The sequence below is a fragment of the Cervus canadensis genome, chromosome 26, assembly GCF_019320065.1.
Source record: "Cervus canadensis isolate Bull #8, Minnesota chromosome 26, ASM1932006v1, whole genome shotgun sequence".
NCBI lineage: Eukaryota > Metazoa > Chordata > Mammalia > Artiodactyla > Cervidae > Cervus > Cervus canadensis.
Window position 1 is genome coordinate 41,832,740 of NC_057411.1, and position 16,067 is coordinate 41,848,806.

Sequence of the window (16,067 nt, forward strand, 5' to 3'; positions counted from 1 at the left end):
GGACATTTTTATCACGTTTTGTGCATTCATTTTCTATAGGAACTGAGGCATTGATTTCAGTTTCTTTTTCCAGTTAGCCACAGAAATAAAGCCAAAGCGTGGCTCTTGCTGAAAGGGAAGTGATGCTCCCGTGCCATCTGTCAGCCACAGCAGGGTGCTTATTACAAATGGTGCTAACATGTCCAGAGCTGGTTCTGCCATGGGGATGCTGCCTCATCCTGCCTGTACCAAGAGACTGCACCCGGCCTCCAAGGTCCCAGGGTTGGGAAGGGTCTGAGCAGGAAGGGATCCTGGGCCCTCTGGGAATCCACAGGAAGAGGATTTTTTTTTTCTTTTTCATGATGTCTGTTTGTTTCTCCAACAGGGGAAAATACCAACTGCATTAAGAGGTAGAAGCCAATACAGGGTTAATCAAAAATGCCATGCCGAGTGCTAGAATTGCCTGAATGTACACCAGGCTCCAAAGCCTAAGAGAAAGGGCTGGAGTATGCTCGTCATTAATCTATTTTGCCAAGTGCATCTATGCTTTCATTTCAGTAATGTTGTTCCCCTGGGGTTTATAGGCCCCTAGGCTTCTGGGGTGCCCTGGGAGTCCAAAATGAACCTCAGTTTGAGAAATAGCTGTTCCATCCTAACCTACCCTCCCTATAAGTCTCTTTCACCTCCCTCAAGGTATAAAGAGGGCTATGTCAAGAGAGGTGCATGGCTTGACTGGGGTTCTGAGAGTAAAGGGGTTCCTACCCTGGTCATTCATTTGGGCCAATAATCCCACCATTTTGGAGATGATCCCAAAGATTTGCTCACTTGGTAGGTTGAAAAGTATTTTGTAAAGGTAATGGATTTGATGGTTAAAACACATCAATATTTCAGGAAAAAACTGGGAATACATGTAAATCTATGGCTGATTCATGTCAATGTATGGCAAAAACCACTACAATATTGTAAAGTAATTAGCCTCCAACTAATAAAAATAAATGGAAATTAAAAAAAAAAAGAAACAAGATTCTACAGACTGGGAGCATGCTTAAGACCTCCCAAAGAATGTACATTAAATTTGGGCATTAAAACCAGAAAGGCTGCTTCTGAGATTGTAACCCACCTGGGGTCTCAGTGGATGTGTTAGGAAGGAAAGAATTGCTTTGTAAATAGATGGAATTTGGGGGAGAATCTTAATCCCCAAATAATTAATACCCTTATGGTATAGTAAGCAGTTTAAACAATTGGAAACATGTAAAGTAACAAATCACATTTCCTTGTTATCCAGGAGAACTCTTGTTCTCCACTGGGAGTTCACCCATGCTACCAACCTGAGACATTTTTATCATAAATATTTCTCCTGCATTTCAACCTGATCTGAAATTAATATTTCATGAAGGGAAAACAATGCTTTTGCAGTAAGGACTTTTTTTTTTTTTGCTCTCAAGTATTTTTCACTTATTCCTCAAAGATGAAGCTTATAAAAATACTAGCCTCTGTTTATTGCAAAATTTAAGAAACATAGTTGTAATAATGATGAGGTACTTAAATAGATATAGGAAATGACCAGAAGCAAACTAAGAATTGCTGAAGAGGATGTTAGAATCAGTCATAAAGCTAAGGTGTAGAACTGCAACCAAAACTGGGTCAAGGCTAGAGGAGCAGGTCTAAATTAAAAGTGGATGCTTTTTCTCATTAAAGTAAGAAAAGAAATGAATATAAAATAAATGCAGCCTTCATCTGATTCCCTACACAATCACACCCAATATCCATAAAGTGGTGGCTGTCATTTGGAGTTGAAAGAGGGTGTGACGTGTGGACATTTGTGTATTTTGTGAAGAGGGGCAGGAAGTGTGTGTGTGTGTGTGTGTTTGCGTGGTGCACACATTTTGAGCAAACATTGAAATCAAGATTTCTCAGATGTAGATATTCATTTATTTGGTCCCGACCACATGTAATTTTCCTCTATCTTCATATCACAAATGAGAAAGTTACATTTTAAAGGTACACATAGTTAGAGAAAGATATATGCTGATTGGATTTCTAATTCTATGCCCTGGACAGGACAATCAGCTAAATTTAATTTAACTTTTAATTTTATTGGATTTTCGATGAATGGAGGCATTTGAAGACAAGTGTATTGCTATTATAGATTTTTTTTTTTAAAGGAATATGGGAGATTGCTTTCCTAGTTTTTCTGCTATTAAGTATGGACATATTTTTAAAAAAGATTTTGCAACTGTCTTGATAACAAGTAACTTCCCTTAAATATCTTTAGGCCATGTTCATGTGCATCCGTTTTTTATTTTAAGTGATTTGAAAACACCCTTAATGAACTGGGTGCAGTCTATCGTTTTGGGATTTATTACTCAGTGCTTTTGGTTTTCAAAAGCCATCTCTTTTTCCCTTCTGCAAAAAAAGTTCCTTTTTTTTCCAGTAACAAAATCAGTAAGATTTTTGCCTGTCCCCCTTTCCCTTACTTTGTAGTAAACGACCTCTTTCTTTGTCCTCTCTGCTCCTCATTCACTCGTTTTGCTTTTCACGTATTCCTTTCTCCCCTTTGTCCTCCCTTCCTTCTTCCTAACTTCCTCCTCCTTTCCCTCCTCCCTTCCTCTTTCTGCTCTTTTCTCATTAACATTATTTTACTGTCCAGAGAAAATGGAACTAGAGCAAAATAAAATTAGATTATCAGGAGCCTAGTTTCGTGTTTTCTTTTTCTTTTTATTTATTTATTTTTTCCCAGTTATGTTTATTAGTTGGAGGCTAATTACTTCACAATATTGTAAAGTATTTTGCCATACATTGACATGAATCAGCCATGGATTTACATGTGTTCCCCACCCTGAACCCCCCTCCCACTTCCCTCCCCATCCCATCCCTCTGGGTCATCCCAGTGGTGTTTTCTTATTTTTTCAAAATTACTTGTTGAGCCCGCTCCTTCTCTCACTTGGCACTCAGAGATGGTGCTAGAAGCACACGGACAGGGGGCAGGTCCTGCCAGGCCTGGGATTCCTGGGTGGCTCAGTGATAAACAATCTACCTGCAATGCAGGAGACACAAATTCCATCCCTGGGTTGGGAAGATCCCTCTGTAGAAGGAAATGGCAATGCACTCCAGTATTCTGGCATGGAAAATCCCATGGACAGAGGAGCCTGGTGGGATACAGTCTTTGAGGTTGCAAAAGAGCCTGACACAACTTAGTGACTAAACAACTGCCAGGCCCAGATTAATCAGAATATTCCCAACTGTGATGAATTCTCCACTGATTGATTAATGCATTAGGGCAGAGCCAAAGGCAAATTTTGGGGAAAAGAAAGATACAAGAAAATAAACTGAGATTTAGGGATGGGCCTATCTATTTATCTGTCAGTCAGAACATATAGGACAGCCTACCTCCCACGGATGCTTCATGTCCAATGGTGAAAGCACTGTTATTCTGCAAGCAGTCATTTGTTAGACACCTGCTATATGATAGTCATCTCTGAGGACCTGTTTCACCATAAGGACTTCTGAGAAGTTTGAGGGAAACCTAAAGATACATGAAGAGGCCTGAGAAGCCCGTATTCCCTGGCGGTTCAGGCAGTGAAGAATCCACCTGCAATGTGGGAGACCTGGCTTCAGTCCCTGGGTGGGGAAGAGCCCCTGGAGAAGGAAATGGCAACCCACTCAAGTATTCTTGCCTGGAGAATTCCCTGGACAGAGGAGACTGGCAGGCTACCGTCTATGGGGTTGCAAAGAGTTGGACAGGACTGAGTGATGTTCCCTTTCACTTTCAAGAGGAGTACAAATTAATAATAATGATAATGATGATGATACTATTTACTGAATGCCAGAACCCCATGCAGGACATCCTGTGTAATTTAGATGCCATTGTAAGGCAACAATCCGAGTGACCCAGATTTTTTAGTATTGAGCCATTCTGTCATTGTGTTCAGCACGAGTCCTCTTGAGCCCAATCTGTTTAGCAAACACATGCACAGTATGGATTCAGATGAGACCATCACTTAATTTGTGACTTCAGGCGCATTTAGAACTTAACTCCTAAATTGAACTTCCTCCATGTAATTAAGGTTTTCTTTAGCCCCTTTTCTATTTAGGATCACTTCCCTAGCCAGGGGCAAGGCAAGTCTCTAAGTCCAGGTACACCAGATTGTACCGTGAATTGTACAACTTGAGCCTCTATATCTTTCGTCTGAAAAAATAGGGATATAAGCCCTCATGCTTCTTTGCTCAGAGGATGATTCTAAAGACCAAATGAGATCATGGAAGTGAAAGTATTTTGTAAACTATTAACTGTTTAGGCAAATCTAGTTCAACAGGTAACTACTGAGCAATTTCTATGTACCATGAGGAATACTGAGGATATGAAATTGACAAGGAAAGTATTCTAAAGGAATTGGCACCATTTTTTCATTAAACCTTTGTGTTTTCAGGGGGCAAGTACAATTGGGAAGTTGGAAGATACTACTAAGGCTTTGATAAATGGCTGATTAAAATAAATGCAAAAATGATGAGATTACTTTTCTGTAGAAATGACCTTATAATAAGACTTCTTTGGGTCAACATTCTTAGAAAGAGACCCAAACTCCCAAAGATTCTAATGATGGTTTGTCCGAATATAAAATGATAATATATACATGTTTCGATGCTGTTCTCTCAGAGGGATTGGGTAGAGAGGGAGGTGGGAGGGGGGATCGGGATGGGGAATACATGTAAATCCATGGCTGATTCATGTCAATGTATGACAAAACCCACTACAATATTGTAATTAGCCTCCAACTAATAAAAATAAATGAAAAAAAGAAGATAAACAAAAACAAACAAACAAACAAACAAAAAATGATAATATAGCCACTCTCATTTATATTGCACTTCATACTCGTTAGACACCGTAACATATAAATTTTACATACTGCATCTCATTTCTCACCACACATTCAGAAGTTAGGTATTGCCAATTCCAATTTGTAAATAGTAGTCTAAGTTTCTGAGAAGTTAAATAACTTGTCTAAAATCATCCTGCTAGGAAGGGAAGGTTTGAATTCAAACCTAGCCTATCTATTTCTCAAAAGATGGATGAGGTGGCTTAGTAGGGAGAACTTGGGAACAGACGTAGGAGTCTGGGATGGGCAGAGTGTGAAGGTGTTCTCTGGGAGGGGACCAGAGAGAGATGGAGCTGGCCAGCAAATCCCTAGACTTGCCCAGCTTGTTCCTAGACTTGCCCAGTTCTACGAATATTCCTAAGTAGCCCTGGGGTGGCGGGGGAGGGCACAGACTGGCTCCCAGGTGCCTATCAAGTCATTAGATCATCAGTAGCTGGGCAAATCCAGCTATTGTAATGACACAGCTCTGACCCTGTGCTCATCAAGCTAGCTCCTGACAGTTATTTGATATCTCGTGTAGATTTACCTGCTGGGAGGGAACTTTCAACTTGAATACACCCTTCGCACTTTAACAAAGTCACAGAAAATGAATGTATGGGCCAGAATACCAGAGTGAGACAATGCCCTCAAGTCCTGTTAACTCAGAGTGCCTTGCATAAAATTAGTCTTCTGAATCTGCTGATTTGATGAAGTGTGGGTCCTTGGGTGCCCTGCAAAGGCTCAATTCTCTCAGATATTGGGCTTGACTACTGGCCACCCTTCATCTTTACCTCATGCTAAATTCAACAGAGAAGACATCACAATAAGGGCTATGCCTTCAAACACATGGCTACTGAATTTCCATGTTATGTCCAGACATTTTGGCTCATTTTATTTCAAAGGGCAAATAGCTATTCACAGAGCCATGTAAACTGGTGGGATTCTAATTTCCAGGCTTAGATGTTTGGGAAGCAATGTTTCAGTGAGCATCACCAATGAAGTACAAAAAAACAAATTCACACACATATTTTTACTGTTGCTAATGGTATATCTGGGAGTCCTAAAGTGCTACCAGTTAGTTGGAAGGAAAGTGATGTTATGAGCGCGACCCTGAATACTTTCAGCAGTGCCCTGATGGCGTGCAGTGCAAAAAGCAGGAACTTGGGATTTCAATAGACCTGGCTCCTCTTTCTGCTGTGAAATGGACAATGTATGGAGCCTCTCTGAACCTTGGTATCCTCTTTTACAGAGTGAGAGCTAGTTTATCTACTAAAACAGTGGAAAACAGTAAGTATTCATTGCCCAGCACACAGCAGGCACTCAAATGGCAATTTTTCTGTTCATTGGTATTTGGAGAACATGATTAAAATTAAACCGATTAACCTTAATTTTGAACAAACATGGTGATGATTCCCAAAGTATTCTGTCTACAGAAGTAACAAAAATAGCAAAATTTCTATGATTACTGTTTCTCATAATTCTGATTTTCATGATCATTTTTATCAAGCCACTCCTATATAACTTATATAATCTGATGTTTCTCAGTCTTATTGGTAAGTTACTTCCCCAAATTGCTGAAAGTTTTGTTTAATCTGTTAAAAATATTAAATCTGACTTAGATTTAACCACTTATTTGTATTCAATAATTTAACTCCTTTGAACATTTGTGTCATGCTAGGAAGGGTAGGCACAGCTTGGAGCAACTGTCCAGAACTCAAATCTTGGTGGACCTTGGCTTTTGCCTACCAGGGTGAACCTAACTGCTCTTTGTGATGGCGTTTGTAAAATGGTACTTCCAGCACTAGCTCAGCTACCTGTTGTGATGTGGCAGCAACACTATACAGTTGCTATTTATCTGTTTTCTGAATGTCTCCTCTGTGTCAGACACAATATATACATTCACTTTCATCCTCATAGCAACCTCTAGTGTGTACTAACCCACACCGTTTCAAACTACATAACCCAAACAACAGCTAACCAAAACTCAGAGAGATTAAGTCACTTACCCCCAAACACGTATTTAAATCACACCCCACATTCATATCAGTTTTGACTGATCTCAAAGCCGCTTTTCCGCATCACCATACTGTCCATACTCATCAACTTTTCGAGCCTCAGTTTCAACGTCTAACGTTGCCCTGCCTACTTCATTAAGTTGTTAAGATCATTAAATTAAAAAAAAAATGCCCAAGGACTCTGTTGATTCTATGAGGCTATGCAACTATGGTATGTTACTATTCTCTAATGAGATTATTAAAATAAAATATTAATAAAACTTTCTATATTAATAAATTTCATGCTGGTTGTAAGCATGTTTTAAGCATAAGGCCAGAACTGATGTGGGGTGAGGAAAGGAAAGTAATGGAGAAAAAAGCAACATTTATTGAACACATACTTAGTTGTCCTTGCTTAGTTGCTCAGTCGTGTCTGACTCTTTGCAACCCCATGAACTACAACATGCCAGGCTTCCCTGTCCTTCACTATCTCCCAGAGTTTGCTCAAACTCATGTGCATTGAGTCAATGATCCCATCTAACCATCTTATCCTTGGTCTTCTCCTTCTCCTGACCTCAATTTTTCCAGCATCCGAGTCTTTTCCAATGAGAGAAAAAACAAAACAAAAAAATATTTATTGAGCACATACCAAATATTGTTAGACAAAATGTTTGGATTTTTCAGTTACATCTTACAGAAACACTCAAATGAACTTCTTGGCCAACCTGATATTAAATATATCTCATATGTTATTTAATATGAATATATTATTGAAGCTAAAAAGAATTGTCAGTACAAGTGATGTGCTCTCGCTCCATTATAAAGATGTAGGACTGGAGGGAATAAAGTAGCATTTCTGGTCAAGCTGTGGAATTTGGATCCTGATCAACTTAATAAAATCCTACAGTCTTTTCAAGAGAGCACTTGACTTATGGCAAAGCGAGCTAGGGACAGGTTCCTGGGCATTAAGCCAGGGTTGGCCAGGTGGTATAGAAAACCATAATCTTTGGTTTTAGAATGGAGTTGTTCATAAAATCCTCTGAAAGAGCTCCTTGGAGAAAAGAAAAGAAACATCACCATTAAGAGGGTTAGGCTGAGGACTTCCCAGGTGATTAAGAATCTACCTGTCAATGCCAAGGACACGAGTTTGGTCCTTGGTCTGGGAAGATTCCGCATGCCATGGAGCATCTAGGCCTGTATGCCACAACTACTGAGCCTGCAGTCCCACTGAGGTTGTCCTCCACAAGAAGAGGAGCCCCCGTGATGAGAAGCCTGCACACTGCAGTGAAGAGCGGCCACACTTGCTGCAACTAGAGAAAGCCCGTGCACAGCGACAAAAGCCCAGTAGAGACAAAAATAATAATAATAAATTAATTAATTAAAATGAGGGCTAGTGTCAAAAACCACTCAAGAATGGATTTAAGGTGAGCTCTATGAAGCTGCAAAGAAACAGTGGCCACCTTTCATATCAGCCAGAATCAGGTGCAAAAACTTGGCCACTCAAGTTCTTCATCTGTAAACCAGGCAAACCAATATCTAACTCTCAAGTTTGGGTGTAAGGATTAAGTAAGTTAATGCATATAGACTGGCTCATTTAGTCTCTAAGTTGTGTCTGACTGTTTATGACCCCATGGACTGTAGCCCACCAGGCTCCTCTGTCCAAGGGATTCTCCAGGTAAGAATACTGGAGTGAATTGCCATAGACTGGTTGGTAAGAGTTAAATAAACCCCAGTTAGCCTTCTTGCTTCTCTAGGGCATATTTTATCTTAAGTTTATCGGATAATTTCTGAAATTTGTTCTTTCTCTGCTGACCTCCAGTTAGCCTAACCTACAACTGACTTCTCAGTTTTTGAGATAACTATTTCTAACCTACAACTGACTTTCTAATTTTTGACATAACTGTTCCCTGTGGTCTGGGTGGTCCTTGGGGATCCAAAGGAATAGCATTGAGAAGCCATGCCATAGTAGAGGGGCTTCCCAGCCCCTCTTTCTTCATTGGTAAAGAACCCACCTGCCAGTACAGGAGAGATGTAAGAGATGATGGTTTGATGCCTGGGTGGGAAAGATCCCCTGGAGGAGGGCATGGAAACCCAGTCCAGTATTCTTACCCGGAGAATCCCATGGACAGAAGAGCCCAGTGGGCTATGGCCCATAGGGTTGCAAAGAGTCGGTCATGACTGAAACAACTTAGCATGCACACACACCACAATAGAGAGATAATTAGACAAGTAACATGGGTACATCCTAGTAAAATCAGTACTGATGAAGTCCAGCTACATCAGTATCCTTTAAAGTATAGACACTTTGATGACACATTCTCTTTCCTGTCTCATTCTAACTCTATCATTTGCTTATCTCTAAGAAGAAGAGACATCTAGAAGAGATGCCTCCTGGCACCCCTCGAGGGTGGGCGTTTTGCTCCAACTTCACCCTCCGTCTTGAGCTCCTTACCCCTGGAGAGGGAAGAGGATGAGCATGATTGCAAAGTCCACACTCCTCAAGCCCAACACAGAAAGAAAACCACTTCAATTTAGAACATTTAAGAAATATCCACCCACAGAGGCTCCAGGAGTTAACTTTTACTTTTAATGGCCTACTTTGAATGGAGGCTGCCTTTCCAGGTGGCTGTTGCCATTAACATCAGTCAAGAAAGCTGGTGACCCTCCTGAACTTAAATCTGAGTTGCCAACAGTCAGGAGAAGATTGAAAACATTTCGTCTTTAAATTTTTGTGGGTCAGTATCTCGATTCCTTCTTCCAGCAGAAGAAAGGGATCTTTAAAAACTGATCAAGGGAGCTGGTTTCTTTTCTCCCTTTCGATGCTTTATAGATGGCCCAGCATTCATGTTAGAAAAAAAGCCTTTTATTCTTGCTGTCAGCTCTCTCTTAATGATCCTCTATGACAGTGAGATGACCACTCAGATGAGGCTGGCCTACAAGGTTACCTGAACAGTGTCGGGAGTGCCAAAAGCCTTGTGCTGAGATGTCCCTTGCATGAGGGGTCCGTGAGGGCATCACGGAGAACTCCAGGAGCGGGTAATCCAGGAGGCAGGGGGTTGCAATATTCTCAATGTTCAGCAGTGTCCTTTAGCAGAACCCTCCTCCTAGGTCCGTTTAGGTTTGGTTTCCTGTGAAATGCAGCCGCAGAGCTTGGGTGGTGTGACCTGTCTAGGGCTGGGACTTCCTCTTCTTAAGTTCAGTGCAATAAATGAAGCTATAGGAGGCTGAGGTCTCCAAACCCGAAGGGTGTCCTTAAAGACACATGAGGTCCTCATGTGGCACTTTGAAATTACCAGAACATCTGGAAACACTGCTGAGTAACATGGAAGCATATGGGTTTATATGCACATGGAACACTGATTGGGCATCCCTAGTAGCTCAGCTGGTAAAGAATCTGCCTGCAATGCAGGAGACCCCAGTTTGATTCTTGGGTCAGGAAGATCCCTTGGAGAAGGGATAGGCTACCCACTCCAGTATTCTTGGGCTTCGCTGGTGGCTCAGATGGAAAAGAATCTGCCTGTAATGTGGAGATGTGGGTTTTATCCCTGGATTGGCAAGATGCCCTGGAGGAGGGCATGGCCACCTACTCCAATAGTCTTGCCTGGAGAATCCCCAGGGACAGAGGGGCCTGGCTGGCTTCAGTCCATGAGGTCACACAGAGTCAGACACGACTGAACGACTAAGAACACAGCTCAGGAACACTGATTTGTCCTGTGACATGATGTTGCTGATGGCTTCCTGAGACATCCCCTCTTCCCCCTGCAAGGCATATGGACCAAATCCTTCAGGGATGATGTAGAGAATGTGGAGTCTGGTCTTTTTCTTGCTGTACTAAATATTTAGTTATGTGATCTTGGACAAGTTGCAGTTTATTTCTCAACCAGTTTCCCTGTCTATGATTGAGAAATAGTAATGTTTATACTTTAGAGATATTCCAAGAAATGAGTGGAATGATGCTCATTTGTTCAATAAATGCATGGGGAAAAGTTTGGGGAACATATTAGTTGCTCAGTATATTTTAATTTTGTTCTGCCTTAATCCTAGTTCATTTAAACGGACAGCAAGTCCTTGTGAAGTGCCTGCTGTTCTCTTGGTGCTCACCACTCGGTACTCTAGTTTTATATAAATTGCTATTTTATATAAAATGATGTTGAATCCCATTGTTATTTAAAATATACTCAAAGGTATAGAAGTTTATATTTTCAGAGATACACAACTCTGGTTTTGACTTACCATACACTCCAAAGGTGATGCTAAGGTAAGCATTAATGAATCATGCTCAGTCATGTCCAACTCTTTGAGGGCCCATGGATTGTAGCCCACCAGGCTCCTCTGCCCAGGGAATTCTCCAGGCAAGATTACAGGTGCGAGGTGCCATTTCTTAATCCAGGCGACCTTCCCAACCCAGGGATCGAATCCATGCCTCTTGCATCTTCGGCATTGGCATGCCGATTCATTACCACTAGCATCACCTGGGAAGCCCAAGCACTGGTTAAGTGTTACTCATATGCCAGGCACTGTCCTGAGCAATTTGCAGGCATTATCCTACTAAATCTTCCTGATAATCAGGTGAGGAAAATATGTTTAAACCCCTTTGTAACTGTGAAAACTGAAGCCTGGAGAGATTCCATAATCTATCCACCATATCAATTAGCTTCTGCTGCATCAGGGGCTCAAAGCAATAACCAGTTCATTTAGTTTGCTGTTGTGTGGGTCACTTTGTCGGTAGTTTGGCCTGGACCTGTGAACACAGGGGCTGTGATTTCCTGGGGCTGTGATAACAAAGTTCCACAAAGTGGGTGCTAAAACAATGGAAATGTGTTGTCTCCCAGTTTTGGAGGCTAGAAGTCTGAACCAGGAGTTGGCAGAGTTGGTTTCTTCTGAGGGACACTAGGTAAGGATAAATAATGGTCATCATATTTATACAGCACTCTTCCTGGTCCGTGTCCACATATTTCCTTTTTATTTTAAGCACACCAGTCACGTCGAATTAGGTCCTGTCCTAATGACCTCATTTTAAGAGCCTACTTATTGGAAAAGACCCTGATGCTGGGAAAGATTGAAGGCAAGAGGAGAAGGGGACACTAAAGGATGAGATGGTTGGCTGGCATTATTGACTCAGTGGACATGAGTTTAAGCAAACTCTGGGAGAGGATGAAGGACAGGGAAGACTGGAGTGCTGAAGTCCATGGGGTCACAAAGAATTGGATAAGACTTAGCAACTGAACAACAGCACTTCTTTAAAGACCTTTTTCCAGGTAAGGTTATATTCTGAGATGCTGGAGGTTAGGACTTTAATATACAGATTTGGGGAGGTGGACACAGCTAGGACAACCTGGCCATGAGGTGTCTGCTGGTGGGTTGGCAGGCAGTTGGGTGATGTAGGATTGTCCCATTTGTGTTTCTGTCAGTTGTCAGGAGGTCATCCAGGTGCCTGAGTTCTCCTTTCCAAGGCTTCTCATCATCCAGCAGGCTAGCTAGGACTCATCCACCCCTGATGGGCCCTGGGCTCCAAGTGCAGCAAGAAAGGGAAAGTCTCAGTAATCAAGCCTTTTCTGAGATGCTGGTTGCATCCTGTTTACTATGGCTTCATTAGCCAAAGCTAAATGCTCGGCCAAATCCAAAGGAGTGTGGGAGAAGATCACACAAGGGGTAGAAACAGAAAGGAGATCATTGTGGCATTCATCGACAAATAATCGAGTGCCTATATTTGCATCTAGTTAATGGCCGGACTGCAATGGGAACCCATGTCTGATGTTATGAAACTCCCTGCTTCATATCAAACAATAGAAAACAGTTTGGTACAGTGAAAATATGGCTAATACTGGAGGTGATGTTTATAGCTTTTCAGCAATTTCATTTATTCATTCATTAGCTCATCCATCCATTCATTATCTATTGAATATTTACTATGTGCCAAACACTCCATTAGGTGCTGAAAATACAGTTTGGTGAAAGACAAGCTAATCTTGTCCTCCTGGAACTTTCAGATCAGAGGAAAAGAAAATAAATGAGTGGGCTTCACAAATATCTATAAAACTACAACTTGTGATAAATGCAATGCAATGACCCCATCAGACATCCATTCAGGTAGCAACACTTCTTGACCTCCCCTACCTGCTATCACGGGCTAGGTATGGGACACAGAGGTGAAAAAGAAAAATCTTGTTCCTACCCTTATGGAGCTTAAAATGCAATGGATTAGAGACACATATTGAACACATAATAATGATCAGGGTGATGCCCCTCTGAGACAGAAACAAAGAAAGCCTTTTGGTGCACTAGAAGCAAATATACTGTAGTCTGGATTCAGGAATGACTTTCCTTGGGAAGAGGAGTGATGCTAAAGTCAGGCTGTGATGCTAAACTCTAAGATGAGTTGGATTTGCTAGAGCAAAAGTGAAAAGGAGAGGGGGAGAGGAAGGGAAGGAAGCAGGAAGAAAGAAAGAATGGAAGTCGGAAGGGAAGAGTAAGGGAGGGAGGAAGAGTAAATCTAACATCAGGAAGAAGAGTCAAGGTCAAAAGGATTGTATGACTAAATGCCTGGGTGGAAGAGACAGAGGAGCTCAGCGGGGGAACCTAGAAAATCAAAAGGGGCTTGGAGTGCTAAGAACGAAGTGTGATACAGACATAACTGGATGGACAAGGAAATTTCTTTCTGGGTCTGAGCCCAGCTACCCACAAGTTCCAACCCATCTCTCCCTCTTTCCTGTTATCTATATCCTACATTCCATGGTCATTTAATTCTTTTTAAATTAATGAATTAATTTAAAATTTAAGCTTCTTGTTTTATATTGGGGTATAACCACTTAACAATGTTGTGATAGCTTCCTGTGCACAATGAAGGGACTCAGTCATACATACACACATATCCATTACCCTCCAAACTCCACTCCCATCCAGGCTGCAACATAACATTGAACAGAGTTCCCCGTGCTATACAGCAGGTCCTTGTTGGTTATCCATTTTAAATCTAGCAGTGCCTACATGCAACTCCCTAACTATACCTTCCCCCTGCCCTTCCCACCTGGTAACCATAAGTTGTGGTACATATACACCATGGAATATTACTCAACCATTACAAACGATGAAATAATGTCATCTGAAGCAACATGGATGGATCTAGAAATTGTCATACTGAGTAAAGCGAACCAGACAGAGAAAGTGAAATATCGTATGACATCCCTTACATGCAGAATCTAAAAAAGAAATGATACAAATGAATTTATTTACAAAAGAGAACCAGACTTAGAGAATGACTCTTCTTCTGTTTGGATAACAGTTGCTTTTGTATTAATTCCTTCATGAATCCTTATCTCTTGTCCACCACACTCTTCCCCTCAACCAGAGTTTATTGGGTCCATAGTCCCTGAGAGTGTTAGGAAAATCGAGAGGAGTTTGGGTTTTGACAGCCAGATCACAATTACCCAGATGCACCCCTGAAAGACTGGCTGGCTTGGGGCAAAGAACTTGACAATTCTGAGTCTCACATGCAAGGTGAGGGTGGTGATGCTTACCTGGAGGGATGATTCGAGGTCAAATTACTTATATCCTGTGTGCGGTGCTGCACCTGGCATCTAATTAACCTTGGGTCTTTGGTTTCACCTGGGGTCTCTCACAGTGCCACTAAAGCACAGGATGGGGCCACCAGCAATGCTAGCTGGTGGATAAGTGGCCCCGCATGTGTGCGCGTAGATGATCCAGGATGGGTGCAGAGCCGCCTGTGAGTCTGAGTAGGACATTCCTATGTCAACACTTGATAGGGTGAGTTTGTGCATGCTCAGTCACTTCAGTCATGGCTAACTCTTTGCAACCCCATGGATTGTAACCCATCAGCCTCCTCTGTCCACAGGATTCTCCAGGCAAGAATACTGGAGTGGGTTGCCATGCCCTCCTCCAGGGGATCCTCCTGACCCAGGGATCAAACCCGTGTCTCCTGTGTCTAATGCACTGAAGGCAGATTCTTCACCTACTGAGCCACCAGGAAAGCCCACTGTGAGTTTATCCAGTCTTTACTTTCTAGGTAGTCCACTCAAGCTATGATGTCTTTGGGTAGATCACAAGAAAGACCTACAGAAAAAATGAAACAAAATCCTACAAAAAAAGCAGGAATTTTAAAGTCCGATCACATTCAAGTCAGACTGTGGATTCGGAGATGGAGAGAAAGAAAGTCTTTACTGGCTCTTGCCACCCCCCTGGGAGGCAGAGCTCCAAGACTGTCAGGCTTTGGAGTTACACTAGCTTAGCTCAAATCCCTTCTGGCTCCACTAATTGAATGGATTTCAGCAAGTTATCTAATTTAACCAATTTTCTTGTTTCTTGCTTGTGAAAGGGAGTGGGACACTCCTAACCTCATAGCATTTTTTTCAGTGCATGAAATGATAAAATTATCTTACAAATACATGTAGATAAGAAAATATGTCAACAATGTGGAACCCATTCAGACAGATTTTAAAATGTCTTTTCAACTTCTCTGAATTTAATGCTTATGAAGAGAAACTGAAGTTTCCATCTATACTTTAAAAATAATTTTATATTTAAACATTTTATTTTGGAATAAATATAGACTCATAAGAAAATGCCAAAATAGTATACAGAGAGTTCAAAAAGCACTCAGTTTCTCTAGAGAAACTGATTTCTTTTGTTTTTCTTGCTCAATCCTACTTATAATTAGGAAAACGGAAATTAAATCAGAATGAGATACCATTTTAGAGCCCCCAAATTGGTAATGTTTTAATTTATTTTTATTTACTTTTTGAAAGCAATTTTTATTTATTTTTTTATTCCATAACATATGGTTAAATTTAATTTTATTATTTTTTTTGGAGTGTAATTGCTTTGCAATGTTGTCTTGCTTTCCACTGTACAATAAAGTGAGTCAGTTACATGTATACATGCATCCCCTCCCTCTTAGAATACCACCCCTATGCCCACCCCCACCAAGTCACCACAGAGCGCTGAGCTGAGCTCCCTGTAATTTACAGCAGGTTCCCACTAGCTTATTCTATACATGGTAGTGTATTCATGTCAATCCCAACCTCCCAGTTCATCCTACTCTCCTCCACTTGTTGATTCTCCACATCTGTGTCTCTGTTCTTGCCCTGGAAATAGGTTCACCAGTACTATTTTCTTCTAGATCCCACATGTGTGTGTTAATATACATTATTTATAGTTTTTCTCTTTCTAAATTACTTCACTCTGTGTGACAGGCTTTAAGGACTTCCCTGGTGGCTCA

At 41.4% G+C, this 16,067-nt stretch overlaps 1 protein-coding gene across 1 annotated transcript in view; it reads right to left on the reverse strand.

Annotated features, from left to right (window-relative positions):
• The window catches only part of CLNK (cytokine dependent hematopoietic cell linker), a 198,570-nt gene extending 188,608 nt beyond the window's left edge, over positions 1-9,962 (reverse strand). The window contains exon 1 of the mRNA XM_043448457.1: positions 9,778-9,962. Within this exon, the coding sequence (XP_043304392.1) occupies positions 9,778-9,828 (51 nt within the window). The 5' untranslated portion in view covers positions 9,829-9,962. The remainder of the gene's footprint in view (positions 1-9,777) is intronic.
• Between the last annotated feature and the right edge of the window lie 6,105 nt (positions 9,963-16,067).